At 40.0% G+C, this 24,981-nt stretch overlaps 1 protein-coding gene across 1 annotated transcript; it reads left to right on the top strand.

Moving 5' to 3' along the window:
• Positions 1 to 2,141: 2,141 nt before the first annotated feature.
• LOC133124838 (5-hydroxytryptamine receptor 1F-like) lies at positions 2,142 to 24,852 on the top strand. The gene is made up of 3 exons (XM_061236367.1): positions 2,142 to 2,253; positions 18,201 to 18,279; positions 23,633 to 24,852. Exon 3 carries the CDS (start codon positions 23,637 to 23,639, stop codon positions 24,738 to 24,740), a length of 1,104 nt encoding a protein of 367 aa, XP_061092351.1. The 5' UTR covers positions 2,142 to 2,253; positions 18,201 to 18,279; positions 23,633 to 23,636; the 3' UTR covers positions 24,741 to 24,852.
• Positions 24,853 to 24,981: the final 129 nt, after the last annotated feature.

Below are 24,981 nucleotides of genomic sequence, written 5' to 3' on the forward strand. Positions count from 1 at the left end.
GTTCAGACCCTCCGGAATGTTCCATTGTACTGGGGGAGACTAAGTGCTGTCTCGATCCTCTCTATTGTTCCTCTCTCTGTAGGGTCTCTCTCTGTTATGTTTGAGGAAAGCACCTTCTCACCACTTGCCCCACAATGCCTTGCTCCACAGGGTATGTGTGGTATGATGTCACCAAAGAGTAATTTGAAAGAAACAAATTGTGAATACCTATTGGCACTTGTGTCTCAGATCACAGATGTGCAGGGGATACAATGCAATGGATGATTACTGATCAGTCACAGTGGGTACTGAGGCTGACTAACTAAGAAACTAACTAACTAACTAACTAACTAACTAACTAACTAGCTGGCTAGCTAGCGAACTAACAAAAAAATAAATACATTGTTTTAATGCTGTGTCACTTATAAAGTATGCAAGATGCAGGTGGCGGCTGCCACATGAACAAATTACACCCTTTTTTAAAAAGTAGATGTTGTTAGCAACAATGTTAGATCACCATGGTAATTGCATGTGCATTGCCGAGACTCAATATGTGCGTGAACGCATTTATTACCACATCTTCTACCATGAAATAACCTTGCACCATTGCTCAAGTCAGTTTGTCACGTCGCATTTAAAAATGAACGAATTTATGGATAGGATGTGTAATCATACTGTAAAAAGAAATACTGCAGTTCAAGGAGGTAGAGCGTGGGCCAGATGCTGTACAAGAGCATAATTTAATTTGAAGTGAAGTTATTAATATTACATGATTTATTCTAAATAAGCAAGCAAGTTTACTCACTTCTATTTCTTATCCAATCTTTATATGCAAGCACAGGAATACATTGAGTGTCAGCTGTCAGAAGAAAATGAAAACATCAATGCGAATCGCTTAATATGGTGCTGACCCATCACCATATTTGGTCAAGCTGGATGCTCTAGTGTCAGGGTGAAATTTGATCTGCACTTGCTTGCCTGTTTTGCCTTGCACTTCAAAGTTACATGCCAGCACCGCAGAGGCTTTTGCTAGTTGAAATCAAATATGATATCCACCAATCTCTGTGTATTTTGGTAGCAACCAAAGGAACAAGTTAGAAGGTACCCTACTGGCTGGACTGCAGATATTAATAAAATGTGTCATTTAGCTGACACTTTTATCCAAATTTACTTACAGTTGATTAGACTAAGCACGGGACAATCCCCCCTGGAGCAATGCAGTGTTAAGGGCCTTAACTGTGCAGATCTTATAATGGCAACCCCAGGGCTTGAACCACAAACCTTCTGGGTTCCTGTCAAGTACCTTAGCCACGAGGCTCCAGGATGCTCTTAGTAATAGCCTATGCTTCGCATAATTTGTTCTGCTTATTTTCCATGGCTTTCAATTTTTTGTTTCACTACCAATATGCCACAATTTCCGTGTAGTAACATCCAATCTGATACAATGATTTTCACATTATTAGGTGCATTTATCAATGGCTTTCCCCTATTATTCCCATTGTAAGGCTGAGTGCACTTACTGGACTGATATCATGTGATAAATTATCCACAGTTGACTGACTGCTTTAGTTTAAACAGACTCATGGGGTTACACGTGAGATAATTAATGAGTGATAACGAATATACGATTCTGATACCAATTTTATTTGATGCATTGCGTATAATCAGAGCCAGCCACTTGCAAAAACACTCTGTGCTGTCGTTTAGTTCCAGAACAATTCCTAGACCACACGATTAAATTGGAGGCCACAACAAAAAAATTTTTATGGCCACCAAATCACTAGGGGTATTAGGCTCCTAAGGCTCTGTGTAGTTACCTGTTTGTTAATTTTTGATGTCTCAGTTTCACAATCAAGCAACAGAAGGGTACCATTTGTCACGTCCATATCCTTTGGAGCGTTGTTTTTTTATTTTTTATTTTTTTAAGTCTTGGATGCGGTTTAACAGTCCAATGTCTTCCAAACCTATTTATTTCTTAACTGTCTACATTCTTTATTCTCATTCTGCAGCTGGGAGCGGGGCACCTCCTCAGCTGTTGCACGCCGATGTGTTACTCGTCAGCTACTGCGCATGAAGTGACTCGCGGCAATCTCACAGTAGCCTACGTGTCTTTCGAACCAGTGGCATGTTGGAATCTACCTACTGACAGATGCCTCAGCTTAGCGCGAGCTGCTTGTCGGAATGAAGAAGCTTTGCACCGTATCTGAAGAGGCGACCGCTGCGTGTTGAAATAGGTGAAAATGGACGACTGATTAAATGGCTGAAGGGTGACAAGTAAGTTATCTAAACAACGTAACTTTATAGGGTACGGTGTGATTTTTGACACTCAGGGGAGGGGTAAAGGCGACCAAACAAGCAGAAAACTTGGCACATTTTGAGTCACGTCGTATTGCCAGGTGGTGCTGTCTTCTTTCATACGAAAACCACACTATGTTTGAATTGTTTTGAATTTATAGGTTGAAATTGTCTTTCTTGAATCACAACATATGTTTATACCACTGAACGATGCATTTGCCGAATTTAATTGTACAGATATTGTACTGACTTCATCCGTTAACCGCCGGTGAAATGCAGGTTCTTTTTTGAACGCCCCAAAATTCCTGGCAGTTGTATAGAAAATCTCGGGCGATATGTCACCACTGATTGCGTTTACTTTGAGTGACATGTGTAGCGTGTTTGCAGAATGAAATTCTGATGCATTCATAATTGGAAACGTTCAAATAATGACTATTAACCATTTCAAATTACACACGGTCCGACGTCCTGATAATGATAATGCACTTCAACTTGTTGGCACAAACCATTCAGAAACGATGTTGCACGGTGAGATACAGGTGCATTTATCATATTTATTTAAGATGACTTTGCAGAAACTTAAGTTCGTTTTACATTGAATGACGCCCATTTGACGGGTCTAAATGAATTCTGATATATATATATATATATATATATATATATATATATATATATATATATATATATATATATATATATATATATATATATCAGAATTCATATATACCCATTGCGGACTTAAATTATGTTTGCTTTCATATTATTAACATTCATTGACTGGCATGCACTGTAGCTATTGCTATACCCATCGATTACACTTGTCAATTACAATCCCGTGACCGTCATCTCCATATCCTTGTGAAAGCTCAATGCTGATTGTGAGAAATAATTAAAATACTCCGAATAAGGTGATGCATTTGTCATATACGAGGCTCCCATTGCTAAAAGTAGTGTGTCATTGCTGGAATTGTAAGGTCTGTTTATATGTATTTTAATATTAAAGCACTACAATTGCATATTGATCTGATCAACTGCTTGGAGAAATCGCAAAAACAAATAAACAAATAAATAATATTTAAATAAAAAAACGTGCGTCATTCTATAGTTTAGCCAATGACCTGTGCTTCCGTTACATGTACTACCATATTGCCATATACGTTTCAGGGTGTGAAAATCGTATTTTCAGTGCTGGAATGGAAATATTCGTTGGAAATCACCTTTAATCAGAGTATCTGAAATAAGGTATGGATGCAAATCAAATGAAATAATAGATGACACAATTCATTGCGTTAGTTCTGGAGTCAACTGGATTGTTGATTTCAGTTGTGACAGTATTTTCTCTATAAGAGTTAAGTCATCCGCCAGAGTGAATTCTACATTGAACATTTTGCTGTGATTCAAGGAGTGTCTTTATGATTTATGGATTTATGAGCAGTGCATCCTACAACCAATTTAGAATATGCTATGTTGCTGCTATGGCGCATTGCCCTTTGCACACAATATTGAATTGAATTCATGCATGTACTGTGTGTTTTGGTATTATATATTCTCCTACATTGATAATCAGTTTGTTAAAATAGGAGATGTGAAAAGTAAAGAAATAAAGAAAAAACAAAGAGTAGGGTTAGGTATAATACAGGTGAATTAGCCTGATCATCCTTTAAAAATCAGCAAGCAAAGGTTTAAGCTCACTCAGATGGCAACTCTCTGTTGGCCCATACACAGGTGTCCTTCCTTGGGTTTCAATTATCTCTGAAGAGCACGTATCAAGGAGAAGGTCACAGCGAATGAGACCATGTGCATTATGTCTGTTTCCACTTGAATCAAAAAGCTCACTTAACTTCAGTCCTGGAGAAAAGTGTGTTTACTTCAAAGGTTGATTTTAATTAAACTGGTATAGTTCATAGTTATACATTCAGTTCTTTATTTTCAAAGGCACTGCATTTTCCATTGGCTTCAAAAGTTACCACATGTAGCCCCAGGCAGGAAGGACTAATTAAACATATTCAAGTCCACAGGTTCTGAATACAATAGTTTTTGTTTTTTTTCTTGAAATAATGATGACTAACAGTCCATCTGGTCCAAAGGCAAGAACTTTCAGTTAAAACAAAAACAGAAGGTCAGTGGGCCCACTGGAGATACTTCCAGCAGGTCTGGCCTTCAACATTTCTTCCTGGCCATTTTGAGTTTAAAAGTGTGCTATAATGATATATGATGTAGATCACCTCTGATTTCTGTTGTAATAGTCCTAAAAATATTTAGTGAAACCTAGAAATCTTGAAAGCAAAACGTAAAAAGAAAGGTCTTCATTTGTAGTTTCCTCTTTCTGACAGCTTAAAACAGTGCCCAAACATTGGCAATAAAAATACTGCATTAGAATTAAGAGTGTGCCGCCTTTCTTTTTAAGTTTTGCTCTTTTGTAATAGTCCCATGTCAAAAATATGGACAAAGGGGTGTGGAAGTGTTTGCACGGCTGGAAGGCTGGACTTCAGGGCTGAGTGCTCTAGATGACCCAATTCTAAATACTGTATTGAACTTCCTTGACAGGTTAGCACCTACTCATAACTTGTTGTTATGGAAACGGTCCTTTTATTTGTTAACTGTTGTATTGGTGTTTACTGTGTCATCCTTACTCAGTAACATCGCTTATTTATTGCTATATTGTCCGTTCTGAATCAGGTTTTAGACAGGGGAGAAAGACTCAGTTTGTTCCTGTTATTTCCCCTCTCTCCCAATAATACTGTATATAATTTCATTGAAACCCATATTTGACTAAAGACTAAAAACAATGTTAAGAATATGGCCACAGAGGTCATTATGTTTGTGAGTCCCTTTGTGACTAATGACTAAAAAGTAGTATGTTACGAAAAACCCACGCTGTAGCCTCCTATACAGTACAGCATTGGCCGATATGAAACATTTCAACAGATTTGTGATCAACTGAACTTGCTTGACAAGTGTGCCAAACAAATTTAGAAACTTCCAGTGAGGACATTAATATGTTAAAATGTATTGAGATATTCCTGTAAACAGATTCACTGATATGTGGAAATGTACATGTGGAATGTATTATAGGCTTCAGCTGAAACATAATGGATGCTGTCTAAGGTGCTGAATTAGCTCTGATTATAGGGCTCTAGTAGGGCAACCTCCCATGAAAGTGCCCTTCAAGGCCTTGCAAACAAAATAAGGGTTTAGCTTTTGCTGTGTTTGTACCTTTGTACTTGAATTATCATATTGTATTAACCAATTTGTGATTTATATGAAATCGGGAAAAATTTGGTCATTTTGTTAAAATTTCCAAGTATTGCCAGGTATTGCCAAAGACCATGTCATCTCAACTGGTACTGTCACAATCCAAACAAAAATGCTCATATATTATTGATTGATTTAGTGAAAGAATGAGAGAGAGAGAGAGAGAGAGAGAGAAAGAGAGAGAGAGAGAGAGAGAGAGGAAGCGAGAGAGAGAGCGAGAGGGAGAGACAGAGAGAGAGCAACATCTGTAATAACCTAATTTTACCCTGATCTCAAGGAAAGTATTTTCACATAGGGAAGGTTTATATTCATGCATCAGCTCAATGACCATTATAAATTGTGAAAGAAAGGATACCACAATGTGCTTCATGTGGAACCTGCTCTATGTGTGTAATGCCTTTGTGTAATTATACGGAAGCAGAAAAAATGATGAGGTCACAAGGACACTTGTTTGTATAGCAGGTTTCAGCAGTGTTTTTCAATGCATCTCTACCATGTATAGTATTCATTAGATCACTTCATCCAATGTGAATGAAATATTTCAGTTTATTATTACTTTTTTCCATTTATATAGTGGAACTGAAGCTCAACTTTGTCAGGCAAGTGCCTTGGCAGTGCCCTCATTTTGGACTTGAACCTGCAACCTCTTAGCTAGAGCGAAGCTATATAACACATCACAGCTCGACTCCCTTGCATGTTCTATATTCTTTTCAGCAGCGGATAGACGGAAGCTACAGCCAGAAAGAAAATGTAGCATACAGAGAGAGGGAAGGTAACAGACAGATAGAAATGAAGCAGCAAGCAGAGAAAATGATGCAGCTGATAGGGGAAGGGAAGCGGCTGACACAGGGGAAAGCAGCAGAGAGAAAAGAAATGAAGCAGCAGACAAAAAGAGACAGAAGCAGATAGGAAGAGGAAGTAACCAACAGAAAGGCGAAAGCACACCAAAACAGACAGAAGCAGACTGTAAGAGGAAGTAGCAGACACAAAAGAATTGGCAGACTGAAAGGTAATAGCAGATCGAAAGAAGAAGCAGACAAATAGAGGCAGAAGAAGACAGAAAGAGGCAGAAGAAGACAGAAAGAGGCAGAAACAGACAGAAAGAGTAAGTGGCAGACAGAAATAGGAAGCAGTAGTCAGTAAGACGAAGCAGCAGTCAGTAAGATGAAGCAGCAAACAGTAAGAGGAAGTAGCAGACAGAGGCTGAGTCCTATTATGGTATACTCTTCCCTCCTTTACTCTCCGACTACCACTCCTCCACTCCAGCGGAAGTGTGTGGAGCAAAGGAGTGGAGTTAACGAGTGGAGCAAAGGAGCAAACGAGGGGGAGTGAAGAGAATTGGGACAGGCTTTTCGGCTTCGCCGTCATCAAAGTCGACGTCATGTGTTGAAGAAATAGCCCTATCACAATCGTTATTTTTTGCAGAGCCCACATGTATTCCCATAGCCAGTTACAAATTTTACACATGGTCAGCCCATTTAAAACTATAAAATCACTTGTAAATTTCAAGCACAAGTTGCATAGTAGGATACAGGAGCATGTACAAACACAAACCTGACATTGCAGTTCGCCTTGAGACACTATTAATATGTAACCAGCAATATTGGATCAAAGAAAAAAATCTAAACAAACATAACTACTTATCTACTGTAATCTCAGATTATATAATCACAATTGTCAATTGAATCTCACATACGCTAATTCAGAAACATTTCTGTAGATTAGTGAAATGTAGCATAGTTATCGTTTTCCAAATTTCAGTGTTAACAGTGAAAAACTATTTCCGCACCGTGGGGCCAGAACAGACAGCAGTCGTGTCCGAGAAGTACAGGTGCGACATGGGAGAGGTGCCAGGCGTCCAGAAGTAGCGGAAAGGAGAGGTCTGCTCAGTGTATAGGGTCTGATTAGTTTGGATGTATGCAGGGGCTGATCCCATAACTGCCTGGTATGCAAGCACCAATGTTTTAAATTGAATGCAAGGCAGCCAGTAGAGGTTGTGAGCAGGAGGGTGACGTGAGAGTCTCTGAGTCTCTGGTGATGAGCCCCAGTGTTCTGGATCAGTTGTAGGGGTCTGATGGCAGATGCCGGAAGGCCAGCCAGCAGAGAGTTGCAGTAGCCCAGGTGGGACAGAACCATTGCTTGTACAAGGAGATGTGTGGAGTAGGTGGTGAGGAAGGGACAGATTCTCTCTGTTGTACAAGAAGAACCTGCATGCCCGGGTCACCGCCGCAATGTTCTCGGGGAGGAACAACTTGTTGTCCATCACTGCTCCGAGGTTCCTTGCACTGGGGCATGAGGTCACTGTAATGTCCCCTAATGAAATGGAAAGCTCCGTCTTACCTGGGTTGAGCTTTAGATGGTGGTTGTCTCTCAGGCAGACGGAGATACGTGTAGAGACCTGTGTGTCAGATGGGGGAAAGGAGAGAAAGAGTTGGGTATCATCCGCATAATAGTGGTATGACATGCCATGTGCAAAGATAACAGGGCCATAGGATCTGGTGTAGATCGAGAAGAGGAGTGGACCGAGGACTGAGCCCTGGGGGACTCCTGTAACAAGGGGACGAGGGGTTGATACGTTACCAGCCCAGGTGACCTGGGAGGACTGGCCAGAGAGATAGGACTTCTAGCCAGCCAGTCTCGGGCTGTGTCACAGATCCCTGTAGCTGCCAGGGAGGATAGAAGGATGCAGTGGTTGACCATGTCAAAGGTCACAGAGAAATCTTGAAGGATCAGGACAGAGGAGAGGGACTCTCCTCGTTCAACCTGAAGGGATTCATTGACGGAGAGGAGTGCAGTCCCCATCGAGAGGCTTGGTCTGAAACTGGACTGGCTGGGGTCCAGCAGGTTATTCTGTGAAAAGAAGGAAGAGAGTTTGTTAGAGGCAGCTCATTCAAGTGATTCGGATAGAAGAGGAAGGAGAGATACCAAACAGTAGTTCTGTATACCGCTGGGGTCCAGAGTGGGCCTCGTCAGGAGTGGGGTGATATAGGCCCTCTTGAAGGATGAGGGGAAACATCCAGAAGACAGGGTGGAGTTCACAAGGGATGTGACAAATTGGAGGATGTCAGGTGTGATCGCCTGAAGGAGGTTTGAGGGGATAGGGTCAAGGGCATAAGTGGTAGGGTGGTGGGAGAGCAGGATTTGAGAAACATCAGCATCTGTAGGCGGAATGAAAGAGATGTAACAGGGAGCAGGCTCAGAGAGAGAAGCAGGCACAGAAGTGGCGTTGGTTGTGAAGGTCTGCAATCCTCTCATACACCACAAAGTCATACGCAGTAAGGGGGGACTGAGGTGGTGGGGGAGGTGTGCTGAGGAGAGAAGAAAAAACAGTTGACGAATTGAATTTCGGTTTGATAGTAATTTACTTTGGCGGTGGTGATGGCGGAAGAGAATGCCGCCAGGAGAGACTGGTAGGAAGAAAGGTCAGATGGGTCCCTGGATTTTCCCCACTTCCTCTCAGCTGCACGTAGGCTGGCCCTGGAGGTATGCAGAGTGCCAGACGTCCATGGACTGGGAGGTGGAGGGTCGAGCAGGCCAAGAGACCAGAACAGAGACAGTCAAGTGCCGCGGAGAGAGAGGAAAGCAGGGCGGCAGATGCAGAGTCAAGGATTCAAGAGGAGGGAGAGAAGTAGTGACTCTAGGAGCAAGAGAGGAGGGTGACAGAGAGCGGAGGTCACGGCGGACTGTGACAGGGGGGGTGAGAAGATAGGAGGGATGTGGGGGAGCAAGGGGGATGGAGAATGAGCTCGGCCGAACTTCCCAGGGGCCCTGGAGGATGATAAACAAAAACAATATTGAGGCTAACAGGGTGGGTGATTGAGTGGTATTTAAAGGTGGATAGAGCTCGGTCAATGAGGGGAAACACAGAGAATTTCCAGGAGTATTCTTCAAAAATGGGACAGCGGAGGGGGGCAGTTCACAGAGTTCAGTTTCCAAGGCATGGAGTGGAGGAAGGTCGTAGTGGAGTATGCACATTCCGGCTAATGGAACACACCGCGAAAGACAAAAAGCAGACAGAAAGAGAAAGCAGCAGAAAGTCCTGCTTCCTGCTAGGTAAACATGCAGGAGCCATTGCCAAAATGTCTTCCTAGAAACGGCACATTTTCATGGTGACACAGGCGTGTGGTCAGCACAATTTTACACATGATCCACAAATTGTGCCATGCTTATTTGAGTAAAGGAACATTTCTCCAAAAGGACTCAAGCGTAAAAAAAGAAAACGAGACCTCCCACTGCCAGGATTTGTTTTGAATAGCCTTTCGTACAAGGTAGAGCTGTCTGTATTGCTCCTTGTAAATCATTATGCAGGATTAGCTTCATGTCATTTAGTTAAAAGGCCTGGCATATCCCAAGCGTGACTGCAATATTGTGCCATTCCATTCAGTGAGCTTTAATCTGTTTTAATTAATGTTTGAATGGTACAGCAATAACACCCAACAACAAGCTGGGTTTCAATTTTTTATATTTTCATTTATTCATGTGTTTATTTATTTTGGAGTGAAAAGGCAATTGGCATTCTACTACTCTATTGCTGCCTCTATTTAACATGGCAGGGGTCACCGTTATGTATTTCATAATACATTTCTCTCACGTTTGAAAGGGAGTGAAACTGTGGATGTATGAAAGAATGAAAAGTCTGTCCAGCAAATTATGTTAAGGATGGGAGGTCTGTTGCTAAATTATTCATAGTGACAAGTGTTAATAAACACAATAAACCAATTGTTCTATCTTTATTTATTTTTAGAAGTCAGTCACTAACATAATAATATGCATACAGATATACAGATAGATATAAAGGCATGAATAAATACACCAAGGTAACTTCTGCATAGTTCCTTAAACTTTTGGATACATCTATAACATGCTGTTATATTTAATACTGAGGTAACCCCTAACCCCTAACCCCTAACATTGCTGAACTCATCAATCATTGACAGAACAATATTTGTCCGAAACAATATTTGGCAAAACACAGGGCTCCAAAGTCAGTTGCTCCAAAGGAAATGTCCTAAAAATTATATTACTCTCTTCATACAAAGAAACAAGAGAAAGAAAAAAAAAAGTGAGCTGAAAATATCAATATTCAGCGTAATGACCAGTTTTGAAGTCTTCAGTTTATGCCGTCAATGTTGGCAATAAGGGTACCAGCAGGATAGTAGCAACATGTTTGCATAGTTCTTGGAATGAAATTGTGCCATATTTATGGAAAAAATAGAACCTGAAATGTTCCAAGTTTGATCATAACATTCTTTACCGTACACCATCCATTCTACCTTTTTGTGGCTTCCAATTAGCAGCCAAATTAGGCCTTGATAATCAGATGTGTGGAATATTAATAACTGCTTGTTGACTTAAATAAATTACTTGCTTGCTGGAACATACTGCAAACCAAGAGACACCATGTGAGTCCCAATTTTTCTCAGTTAAAGAAATAAGTAAATAATGCCTTTATAAATAATTATTACATTACATTACATTACATTACATGGCATTTAGCAGACGCTCTTATCCAGAGCGACGTACAACAAAGTGCAAATCAATCACAAGAACAAGTGCAAAAGTAGACCTGAGAGGACAGTACAGTTCCGAGTCCTAGTGTAAACATACAGAAATTCAGAACCCTTGAAGAGTACAATCAACATTCAAACTAGCATACCACTGTTGGCAGCTAGAATACAACAACAGCCAATAAAAACAACAATACCTATACAAGTAACGATATCTATACATAAGTGCCATTACGGTCTAAGGCTAATCACAGTGATTGTGAGTTGGGGAGGGAAAGGTGTAGCCTGAAGAGATGGGTCTTCAGTCTGCGCTTGAAGGAGGTCAGAGACTCTGCCATTCTGACATCCACCGGGAGGACATTCCACCACCATGGGACCAGGACAGACAGCAGTCGTATTATGAAATAATTCAATAAATACTAACTCACTACTATATGATAGAATATTTTTTTCATTATACTCATTTTCACAAAAGCATTGTTGCATTTAATTTAATTTATATTTTGTAATAGCTGGTTTCATTTCAAAAGACTACTTTTATTTCATAATGGTGCTTTTTCGCAGATTGGCAAGTAGCGTTTTTTTTTATAATTACATACAGATTTCATTTTACAATGACATATATTTACTAAATATTGAAGTATATTCAGTTCCTGTGAGAATCTGTCCTATATTTGTGAAATAAACTTACAACAACATGAGACGCAAAAGTACTTGGAAAAACAGAATTTGTGATAGATGAGGCAGTTGAAGTGCACCATTTGTTTGTCAGCTTATCTGTGCTTTCAATCCTTTGAAAGCAGGCCTCCCTCTTCTGGAAACCGATCATGCAAGGCATATTTTTTGGAAAGAACACCCTGGAAACTATCATCCATCTAAAACCTTCTGTGACAGACTAAATAAAGAATAAATAGTAGGAAACTATGCATTTGATGTATTTAACACTCAAAAGTGGCATTTTTGTAACCCTGTCTTTGTCCAGACAAAATAATCTCATAGCTGGTCTGGCAGGGTGGGATTGACCCATGTGCTCCAAAAGGAACTCTGTAATACAATAGAAGAACAATATCTAGTTAAGAGGTTCTTTGTCTGGGAGCTTTCACACTGCACACCTAGCAGGGTGTGCAGTACAGGGTTCCAGAGTTCCTCTATGGAGACAATCCAAAGAACCATTCTTTTCTGAGAATGTGTCCAAAAAGGTTTACCTGTTTTAAAATTGGTGCATTTTGTTATGGCACCAGTTACTGTCGAAGGATGACCCCTCTGATTGATCGGCATTTTAAAGGAGCATATGAAATGTCTTCCACCGACACCTCTCTGTGCAGGCTGTGCTGTGTGATGAAACAATTTAAGTGGACATTTCAAGTTAGGATAGGAATTGGAGAAGTTAAGTTCAATACAAATTATTATGCATAAATTATCAGAATAATTGGAATGTAATGACATTCCATGTTATAAATATGTATTTAAAAAAATAGTCCTGTTAAAGCATGGACAGTCCCCATAGATTGGCAGGCATGTGGAATCTGACTAATTACAATGTAATGATTTACCCCACTCTCATAAATAAATATGTTTTCATCTAAAAAAATAAGATGTTCTCTGGATGACAATCCTCTGATTTTCATTAACTAACCTGAGGCAGTTTTTCTTTTCTTTTTAGCTTGAAATACCAAAGAAAACAAGAAGAAGCAATGCTGAATTTAATTAATCTGACCATCTTTCATTTTAAATGTTCAAGCCAAACCTGTTGGGGATTAGACTGAAATAACAATGAAGACCACCAAAAAATATGAAGTGGGCCCTCCGCATATTTTGTTCTCCTCCGAAGAAATCCAATCAATTTGAAGCACCTTTCTGTAAAAATCTGGGACAACAGTTGGGAATCCCACAACAAACTGTTCCCGAAAGTAATTAGTTCCATGTGCATGGGACTGTGTTCATTACATTCACATTTTTGGCACTCTTTCCAATCGTAGCTGGTTGGAAACCATTATTTTATCAAAAAATAAACAAAGGAACTGACAAAGAGTTGACAGCTCCTAGTGTATACTACGTCCACACATTCTTTGACGAATTTGAGCCACTAGCTAGGTGCTTGGCCATCCATAAATTGAGACTGAAAAGAGAGGCTGACATCACATATCACACCACAGGAAATTACCAACATTATAATTAACCAGGAAGCCCTCTTTCAAAAATGACTGTTTCTTTTAAAAGTGTAGTTTCAGGAAATAACTAACATACATCTCACTTTTTCTCAAGGGACTAAAGTCACACTTCTCACCTACCCAATTACCAGCAGGCTGTCACCAGGAATAGTGTGGCCAGTGGCAATGGTAGCTAAATTGGCAGAAAATTGTAAAGGTTAACGAAAAGGGCAGCGGAGCCTTAAGAAAAACACTGTTCAGTGTTGCAAATATGGAGAGGTTGTGTGTTCTGGTTAAATTCCCATTCAAGTAAATGGGAACCTACAGTCTTTATAGCCTTTTCATCACTATGAATACATTAACTCTTGAGATGCCAGTATCATTTTAGGAAACCTCTCCTGTGCAAATCTAATCGGTTTCGGTGATTTCATGTTAAAAATAGATGCGAAAGAAATGTCAGAAACCTCTTGGAACTTTCACTGTAGCTAGAGGGTTATAGTGATTCTAATAAAATGTCTGGGGGTATTACCAAATCATAAATAAACAAGGCAATGTTCCCTTAGGATAGCATTAATTATTCAGTGTTTTAACATCAAATCTGTGAATGAAATGCGCTTTTTACTACATACAACCACACAGTGTATTTAGCTCACTAAATTATTCAGCTCACAAAATTTTGAATTTAGCTCACCGTGGTTTGTTCTCTCATCTTACAGTATGTCAGAGAGCTGACTAGTTATAGTTATTCCCATTACATTTCAAAATCAGGGGACAGAGTGTCTTGTATACTAACAGTTGTCAAACACATACAGTGTAATCATTGAAACCACGAGCATACTGTCGCTAGTGTAGCACTAATGTGTATTCTGTTCAACCATTCTAAAGATAGCTGCAGAGATTGATTTCTGCGTATATGTTTGTGGAATCTTGTCTGTTCGTGTTAAAAAATGCAGTAAAGTCACTTTACTAACTGCAGTTCTTGACACTGAGCTCTCCTACACCCACAATTGTAGCTGTTCCAGCATCAGAATAGATCTAGACATGCGAGACCGTGGTTCTCCCATTTCATATGAACACTTATGCTTCAATCTTTCACTCAAAGGTGAAGCTTCTTCAGTTTGCTGTGTTTATTTCAGTTAGATGCTGTGTGACTATTTGTAACACAGAGGTAGGCATTCAGTGTCATGCCCTTGTGCTTTGTGATTGGTGAAACAGAGAAAGAAACCAGTTCCCAGAGCACTCACTCTGCCCAAGGAACCAGTGCAATACTGAGAACTGATTTTTTTTTCTTTTGTTTACTCCTTTTTATACTCATAGCGCCACCTATTGGGGGAGGCCAGAAAAAGAGGCAAAAAAAAGAGGACGGGGAAATTGAGAAGATGTCAATTGGACAAATGGAATGCCCTTGCTCCTTCAAACATCAGTTTGAAGCCATACCAGTTACACATATGTGTGGCCGATGGGGAGAGGTGCACCCACAGGTCGATCAATTATACGTCATGCTTTCCAAAAAAATACCGCAAAGCATGCACCCTTGCTCAAAGGAAAGTTTGGGAGTTCCTAACTTCTACTTCTAGTTGCTAGAAGGAACATTTAATGGGCTGTAATGTCCTTCAGAATGGCGGACTTTGATTGCTTTCCGGGTCAGGAGCAAGGAAAAGAAAAAGGTGAAAAATAAGGGACTGGAATCAGCCATTTGAAAATTTTAGTGGAGTGAAAAAGTGAAGTGGTTTAATTCCTAACCAGTAGTGCAGAAATGTTAAACTAATGAGGAAATGTCAATAAAGGTATTCCTTAAAGAAAAGATGGGGTTTTCAGATCAGAACATCCATCCATCCATCCATTATCTTAACCCGCTTATCCTGACCAGGTTCGCGGGGGGGAGCCTATCCCAGCATACATTGGGCAAAAGGCAGGAATACACCCTGGACAGGTCGCCAGTCCATCGCAGCAGATCAGAACAAGGAGAAAATATTAATATCACAATGCTTTCAATGCTTTACTAAGGGGGAAAAAGTTATTATTGATTTCAAATGCTTTTATTACCATTTTCTTAATGGAATATAATTTGTTGAACTTTAAATGTGTCATTTGTGCCATTAGGCTGATTAAATAAACTCAGATCACAGCACTCTTCAAGGTTATTTTATTAATACAAAGTAAGGAAACGGGACTAAAGTTTTCATCCAGAAATTAATGCATTTGGGTAATTTGATTTAGTGCTCCTTCAATTGAAAGGCTATGTATTTTCCAGTGGTTTCAGTCACAAACTGTTTTTCATCTTATCTTTGACATTGACTGTGGTGTGGATACAACATGTTATTTTATTCCCACAAACCTTTCTGCATCTCTTAGCCTGAATGCTTCTACCTTTTGTTGCCTTGGAGACCATTCCTTATTCCACCAGTATTTTGAAAATCCTTATTGTCCCTGCCTCTCTTCCTCATATAATGCTTACTCCCACAGACTCCTAATCATCTGTCCTGAAATAGCCAATTATTACGACACATCAACAGAGAATTACATTTTAACACTGCTGGTTATTGAATGACGCATAATATCAGATATATACTGTATGAAACATAGTTATGGGATATTAGCTAACATGTCCTTATTAATTTTATGTCACTGCTGTTCAATTCAAAATTACATACATGCTTTTCAGTAATAGCAATGATAATCATAATTGTCATTATCGTATGAAATGCACTTTTGTGTGCCACTTTGGCAGAGAGTGTCTGCTAAATGATTAAATCATAGCTGTAATCATTGTCATGATCAATCCTGTCTCATCAACATTATTTTAATTGCCTCAGTCAGCAACTCCCCCAAGTGCTATGACAAAGTCACTTCCTACAATGTTCTGTAGGCTTGAATGAACTTAATACTGGTATTCTCTATGTATTATTGGGCTATAATTGTTTGTGCTGTACTTTGTTGCCACTGGCTTGGCCAAGTTCCGCCCATTGAAAAACAATCTCCGTCTCAAGGGACTTCCGAGTTAAATGAAGTTTGATTAATTAATACAAATGAATGAAGTATTTGTACATGCTGCAAGGCTAGTAGGGATATCACCATCCAAATGCATGTCCCCAGATTCATAAACCACACTCACTTACTGAGCACTTTATTAGGAACATGTTTACTTTATTGCACCTACTTATACATGTGATTATCTAATCAGCCAATTGTGAAAAATCTGCAAAAAAATCCAGTGAGCAGTAGTTTTGCAGACAAAAGCACCTTGTTAATGAGAGACGTCAGAGGAGAATGGCCAGACTGGTAAGAGCTGACAGGAAGGTGACAGTAACACAAATAACCACACATTACAACAGTGGTATGCAGTAGAGCATCTCTCAACACACAACGCATCATAACTCTAAGTATATAGGCTACAGCAGTAGAAGTCTAAAAAATAAGAAGAATAAATACCTAATAAAGTGCTCAGTGAGTATAATCTATAGAGGTTAACTGAACCAGGCATGCTGCTCTACAACAACCCTCCTATCAACTAAGCCACCTCAGCAACTAGACATCTAATCAGTTGTCTTTGTTTTTGAAAAAGTTATTTTTTATTTTCTATGTAAGGGTCATGTTATTCAAATCTGACACCCTCTTTCACAATGTCAACGTCTGATTGGTGTTCTCATCCTTGTGCACCATTATATGTGACTGATTAGCCGGGCATCACTCCATAATGAGTTTCAGTCCCATTGGAACTCAGTGACGAAGCAGCTAGAAGCAGCTTCAATCACACCAGCATTTGGCTGCGGTCTTAGCCGTTACATTTATTTTATTTACTGTATTTATTTTCAAATCAAAACGTATGTTGATTGTATGCTCGACACTAACTATAAAACATGGACAAATTTACCGTATCAATGCTTTCATAAGGTTCAAGGAAATCCAGAAAAATAAATATTTGTATTATATTTTTATATTGTTCAAATATAATGTAATACTGTAGATATAATACTATGCTGGGTTAAATGCATTATGTAATCCTTCTAGTTACACTAAATATCTGACTGAATGTGATGGATAGGACTGATTGCTTGGTTACATAGGTTTTCCCTCTTCAGTACTATAATTATAGCCAATGGTGATTATGTGGTTTCTCATTGCACAGTAGCAAAGTGTATAGTGTGCCTCTATTTGTTAGTTGATTTGTCTGTTTGTGAACATGATAAATGCAAAGGATAAATGGGTTTGGGCATACTGTCTAATAACCTTTAGAAATTAGAGGTGCTATTTCCACTGTCTTTTCCACCTGTTCTAATTTGTTAGAATTATAGGTCACCATTACTTATTTAAAAATATAGATGAAAAAGCATGTTGTTACAGTATATACACTCATTGATCACTTAATTAGGTATTTATTGCTGTAGATTTATCCATTTAACTTATTGGCCTTCTGCTGCTGGAGCCTATCCACAAAGTTGGATGTGTTGTGTGTTCAGAGATGTTTTTCTGCATATCACTGTTATAGTGCGTGCATATTTGAGTTACTGTCGGCTCCCTGATACTGTAGCTCGAACCAGTCTAGCAATACTTCTATGACCTCATTAACAACGCATTTTTTCCCAGAGAACTGTCGCTCACTGGATGTTTTTCTCTGAAAACTCTAGAGTTTTATGTCAAAATCCCTAGAAATCTGCAGTTTCTGAGATGCTCAAACCACCCAGTCTGGCAACAACAATCATTCCACACGAAGGCACTTTGATCACATTTCTTCCCTATTCTGATGTTTCAACAACTGAACCTCTTCACCATGTCAGCATGCTCTTATGCATTGACTGGTTGCCACATGATTGGCCAATTAGATATTAGTATTACCGAGCTGGTGTACGTTTCTGCATAATAAAGTGGTCACTGAGTGTACAGTGGAAGGACTGAAACTGTATAAAGCAGAGATTATTTTTCTGTACCAACCTAGTTAGAGTATTTTTTTCATATTATGCTGAATTTTGTGGGTTGACATTGACTGTCTACTTCAATTGTCTCTTATCAACAGTTTCTGAACATCCTTGGAATCCGAAGACCAATGTTCTGCTGAAAGATTTACAGGCTTACAGACTGATAAGTTTAAAAAGGTATGTTCATAATTTAACATAGCATGCCAAACATTGTTTCTTTGCACTTGCTTTTTCATCTCAAACATCTGGTACCTAAATGTAAATGCTCGTGGCATTTTACCTAGATATCCACAAACATTATTTTACTCCAGCCTGTCTCAGAAAAAAGGATTCTTTGGCTTGTCTCCACTAAACCACTTTTAGTTCTTTATGGAACCCGTTAATATACTGTGAGGTGTGAAGGATGAAAGGCTCCCAGACAAAGAATCATTTTGCTAGACAGGGTTCTTCTACAGAATAAAATGGTTCCTTTTGGAATCATTTTTTACATATTAAAATATAACATTATAATTGAAAATGTACTGTAAATACTATTGTTAAATAGTAAATAATATGTATTGTAAAGCAATTTTTGATCTGACATTGTTGTTTTTGGCTGAAAGGTTAAGGTTTTATGTTTCTCTTCAATCTATATATCTTTGTGCTTTGGATATAATTATAATTAAAAACTAGATTATTTTATTCAATATGTATTTATTACCAAAGAAATATAATGATTTTAGGACTACAGTAAGGGGAGTGAATGAATTGGTACATCAAAAATGTTGAAGGTTGAATTAGGTTTTGTGTGTGTGTGTGTGCCTGAGTGCGCATGCATGTTTGTGTGTGTGTACTTATCACTGTTGAACACTCAATGCTGGCCTTTGTGACCATGAAATGCTGACTGCACTGGAATGCTTACATGATGATGCATTGCAATTTTGCTATTTTCAGGCTTTGGAGTGAATGTGTCTTATTTGACCTCTTCAGAATCCGAACCAAAGCAGAATGAACAGTTCTATATGCGTTTTAGTTTAGTAGACTAAATGAAGTGAATATACATTACTGTTAAAGCTAAATCATATAAAATTACAGCCTGTGCAGATTTACAGTTAGAGTTAAGACCATTTAAATGACTTGAAAAGGTAAAATTCATACACTGCAACCATGTCATTATTACAAATACTTCAGAAAGTCCATTGCAGTTACATCTGAAAAGGAAAATAAACTATTGTACGAGCTTTGCAAGTCTGCAATGTATTGCTTTGCTTTTTCGATTGTTTTCATGCGTATTTAGTGAAGTATGCTTTAGTTAACACATCTGTCTGCACGGAAAACACAACAGAATGTCAGGCAGAGAGTTTCCATGACAACGGTTCCCACATTCATGAGAAAATGATGGGATGCAGCATAATATTGTATTACTTACAGCAATGGGTTTCTTCTTCTTGCCAGGAATGCGCAAATCAACATGTATTTTGAGGTACAGGGCCTTGCAGAGACCTTTTGAGGGGCAGGGGCTCAAAATGAGAAAATAACACACTACCCTCGGAAAAACAGTTAATGTACTGAATCTATTTTATTTTAATGAATGAATAAAAATTAATGACAGCAACGAAATAAAAGACATTTTTAATTAAATCAAAGTGGCCCGTTAGGTGCTTGGGGCAAAAGGAGAAGGCATTCAGCAACCCTCCCCCCTACACCCACCTGCCTGTCAAGGTATACTATACTATACTATCCTATGCAGCAGAGGCATTTTCCCGCACAATGTATGTCAGAGATATGGTATCACTATCCTTTCTGCCACATGATTGACTCCTCATCTTACAAACTACCACAATCAACCACTTACTGTAGATGTAATGAATTGCATGGATATAATGTTTATGTACTATTTCAATTGAGCTTAATATTTCAAAATGGTAATTCAGATGGATTGCACAGCTGTAGTTATTTCCAGGGTAATAATATTTATCAGGTTTGTCAACTTGAGCTTGCCACTTTGATGAGTAATTTGGTTGCATAAACGCGATGGTGGTGAGAAACTGATGGTGATAATCGTGAGTCACGGACTTTTTCACATTAAAGATGCTGTGATCGTTCCACCGGAGCCACATTATCATTCGTGGAAACGCTTCAACAAAATTGCCCACAAGTGCAACCGCAACAACTAAATTAGCAGACACTCACATGAAGATATTAATGCATTGGAAGATAGCTGTACTCATCCTTGTATTGTACATGTGAGGTACTGTAATTAGTTTAAGGAAATCTCTCCATTAAAAACGAAATGTTGATTTTTGATGCTCTTTTTTAAATATTAAGAAAGAGCATGAAATTATGCAGCAGTTCTATCCACATAACTATGTCAAATGTTCTCATCAATAAATAAGAGAATAATTGCTAAATGGTACTGTTTCAGCTCTTTCTTATAGTTGGCACAGCAAATATTAGGTATGATACAGTATGGGTTTAAAACAGATGACAAACAGATGCATGCAGGCGTGAAATAACAGTACAAACTAAGAGAATCCTAAACAAGCAAAGGAATATGGAGAGACTATCAGAGGCTGACATCTGAAAATGAACTGTGCTCTGGTACATAAGACATCACACTATAAGCTATTTCGGCTAACATGTTCTATGTACAGCCCTTCACAAGATCTGCATAACTCATTCATAGGCAGTACATACTGTATCTCCATAAGCCCTGCATAGACGTTCACAAATGCTGACAGCAGTTTCTTCAAAAAGGCATAAGATGGCCACTTTCTCCATCAGTGGTGCTTTGCTGTTATTGTCATAACGTATATACAGTGTTTGTGAAAGTACTATGTACTGTCAAGGAATGAGTTATATAGCTCTTATGAAAATGTTGCATTCTTTTGTTTGCTGTTACTTGCCCTTCCTTTTACTTCTGCCAGAGACACAGAGTTTCTGCTCCACATTCACTGGATGCTTCACTTTTCTTTTCCTTCGAAGTCCATCCTTCCAGTCACAAATTCTGTACTCTTGCCTGCAAGTGGTGGATAAAGCTTTCAGGACAGCAGTGTCACTATCTATTTACCACAACAGACTGAAAGCTTTTTGAGCATACAGTTTTTAACTGTATATCATCTCCCTAATGCTAAACTTGTGGGTCTACTAGAGTCAACTATGATATCTTACTATATCCCATGCCATTGCTACTTGAAACACCATTTTCTCAGTCTCCCGCATGCACCTACTATGACACTTAAAGGTCCAATATTGTGGAAAATGACATTTCCCTTTCTATGTGAATTCTAAAAGAGTTGAAGGTGCTATAAAAACACTGTGAAGGTATCAAATATATCCACCCAAATAAATCTACACAGCCGTATGCAATAGTCCAAACGGCTTGAACTATAAAACACGCTATGCTATGAAAACACTGTGAAAGTATCAAAATCACATAGAAAATGTGCATTGAAACAAGCCGTTTGGACTTCCATGAAGTTGTGACATCATAATGATACGCTCCTTTGCTTCAGCATGGCCCATCGCTTGTAGCCGGAACAAATCCAAGCACTTGGCACAGAGCCTTAGAGTCACAGTCACTAAAACAGCCTGTTCTTGGTAAAGCTCAAGAGAGGCTTTGGAGAATGAACATGTAAAACTGGATAGAGATAGATAGAGAGGTACTTAAAACCACTCATCTTCTCATAGATATCAGGACATAAAAACTCTGGAAAGGTGTACAATATGGAATCTTTAACTTTACTTGTTGGTTTATGCATTTACTACTACTGTAAATGTACAGAAAGAACAGCTAGTATTGGTTGTGAGCATAATGACTTTGCATTCGTTCTTAGTTGCCTAAACTGTATACACTTTTGTACATTGCTCTGCATCTGCTACATGGCTAAATTAATGTAAATGTTGTAAATGTAAGATATGGATTTCTAAGACAAATCTCTTGAATTCATAATGACAGCAGGTAAGCATGTAATGGCATGTATCTTCCGTCTCATTGCACAAACTGGTCTGAACAGTGAGAATTGACTGCTCTTACAGGTAGGATTGGCCGCATGTGACCTCATTCACAAAGAGGGATTGCACCATTTTCCTCATTCCTTCCCGGTTTCCTCTGTGGAAATCATTCTGGCCTGAAATTTAATTCACGGTTATAGACCAGGGTACACAACAAGGGACAAACCACTTCAGGATGTCATCCCAATATTTATTTTGCTGATAGTATATTTGGTAAAATCATGAGCTATAGCTATAGACTGCCTAGCAAACAAGCACCTGCTGGTTTCTCATCAGTGTGAACTGTCAGTCCACCAGCAGTGCAAATTGACACTATAGTGGTCGGTTAGCAGCAGGACCATTACACATTCTTTTAACAGCTGATCCTCATCTCAACTTGCTCACCTCGGCTTTCTCAAAACCCTGACAGACGGGCAGCTGTCCCGACACTGTGCTAGTCAACACCATGTGCTTGCTGGCTGTGTGCTATACTGTACTGTATGTATGAACCAGCTTTGGTGTATACAACTAGAAAATCATACGAGGCAGTTGTACTGTAGATGTAGAACAATTGGGTGGAACAAAAGCCAGCATGCACTCTGGCCCTCCAAGACTGGATTTGTGCACCCCTGTCATAGATGCTGATGGTGGTGATATTCTGTGCAAGGAAGTGCTGTTGTAAATACAGGTATTGATGTGCTGTTATAAAGATGATAAAAGCTGCCATCAATCTCTGTGACATACAGTGAGGGTACGTACCCCAGTCATGAAATGTCCTTGCTCATTAAAATATTACTGCTCCTCAACATTACAGTAATTCAGGTCAAGATAGTGACAATGTCAACACCACATTTTGGTACAAGCGGCTCTGTTTTGTTAGTTTGATCGCTTGATTGAGTTTTATCTATAAGGAAATGGCAATATATCACCTAAAGCATGCTCTTGATTCAAGTATCCAGGGATGCTGCAGTGTCTGCAGGTTTTTGTGGTTTCCTTTCAATCAGCAACCAATTGGACTTTGAAAATAAGATGTAGAGTCCTCGGCTAATAAATTACTTATATTAAGTGCATAAGCACTGAACAGCAAAAATCAATAGATGTAGCAGTTGTACAGGACTGGAGCGGAGATCCCTGCACTGCCATCAAAGAAGAATAATAATGGGAAAAATACAGAAAATAGCTCACAGTATATTATTACTCAGTCTCATACTGTCTCTCCAAAGCCCTGACATGTTCGTGCTTATAATGAGCAAAATGTTTGAGTCTTCAGAAACCCACCCCACTCACCTGCCAAGTACTGAGCACATTTTGTCTGAAATGAAGCCAGGGGGAGTATAGCATCATTTTGAAAGCAGCATGAGTTGGAAAGCATTGTCATAATACAGGTCAAATAAGACTGCCATTTTGCTGCTTTTACAGCATCACACTTACTGGAATCAGCTCTTTGCTGTCACTTAAAATGTTTTTTTTGCATGCAGTTGTATTTCAATTTTATTTGTTTCTGTGTTTGTCTTTGTCTGGATTACACACCCACACCAAACCATGGGGGACCTGCCAGAAGCATGGATTTACCAAACATCACTGCTACGGATAATCCCCAGGACACAGGGGGTCAGAGCACTTCAGGAAACGCTCTTCTCACCCTCACCCTGTCCCTGCTGGCAGTCATGACCACCGGCATCAACTCTCTGGTCATTTCCGCCATCGTCGTCACCCGGAAGCTCCACCATCCCGCCAACTACCTGATCTGCTCCCTGGCGGTCACTGACCTCCTGGTGGCCATCTTGGTGATGCCCTTCAGCATCGTCTACATCTCCACAGAGACCTGGCTCATGGGCCGGGTGGTGTGCCACATCTGGCTGGGCGTGGACGTCACCTGCTGCACATGCTCCATCTTGCACCTGGCCGCCATCGCCGTGGACCGCTACCGGGCCATCACGGACGCGGTGGAGTACTCCCGCAAGCGAACGTTCCGTCGGGCCGCCATCATGATCGCGGCCGTCTGGCTCATCTCCATCCTCATCTCGCTGCCCCCGCTGGTGTGGAGGAGCAGGGACGGGGAGAACGAGTGCATCATCCGGCACGACCAGGTGGCCTTCACCATCTACTCCACCTTCGGCGCGTTCTACATCCCACTGGGCCTCATCCTCATCCTTTACTACAAGATCTATCGAGCTGCCAAGACGCTCTACCACCGCAGGGGGACCAGCCGGCTTACCAAACAGGAGACTAACGGGACCACCCTGCCTATCTGCCCGGACCGGGAACGTCAGAGCCCGGACACTGTTAGCCCGTTGGATAAGTCCTTCTCGGAGCACTCGACAGAAGGGGAGCGTCCCCGCGGCACCATAAAGAGCTTGCCCAGCAGCGAGTCGCGCCGGGAGAGGTCCTTCAAGGGACCCTGGATCTCTGTCCCCCGTGAGAAGCGAGCAGCAACCATGCTGGGGCTTATCTTGGGGGCCTTCGTCATCTGCTGGTTGCCCTTCTTCCTCAAAGAGGTGATCGTCAACGTCTGCGCTTCGTGTGGCACCTCCGGGGCGACGGCCGATTTCCTGACCTGGCTTGGGTACCTCAACTCCCTCATCAACCCCCTCATTTACACCATCTTCAACGAGGATTTCAAAAAGGCCTTCCAGAAACTGGTCAAGTGCAGGCATTACCTTTGATTGACAGAGATGTTTGAGTGCCATGGTCTGAAGTAGTGGAATGTTTGTTTGGATGTAAAACAATGGCATCAGATGTGGTGTACATAATCTACATTACAGCAGGATAGTCTGTCCAGTGGGGAAAGGGGCAAAAGCTCCTGATTAAGTCCTTAAACAAATTGCAGCTACAGAAATGGGTACACCCTGGTGATGCCAGTATAAGACCTCACCGGTATTGTCAGTATATTTCAATTTATGACAA

The sequence above is a fragment of the Conger conger genome, chromosome 3, assembly GCF_963514075.1.
Source record: "Conger conger chromosome 3, fConCon1.1, whole genome shotgun sequence".
In the NCBI taxonomy this organism is placed as follows: Eukaryota; Metazoa; Chordata; class Actinopteri; order Anguilliformes; family Congridae; genus Conger; species Conger conger.

Coding starts and splice junctions, on each gene's coding strand:
- LOC133124838 (XM_061236367.1), top strand. CDS start 23,637: ATGGATTTACCAAACATCACTGCTACGGATAATCCCCAGGACACAGGG.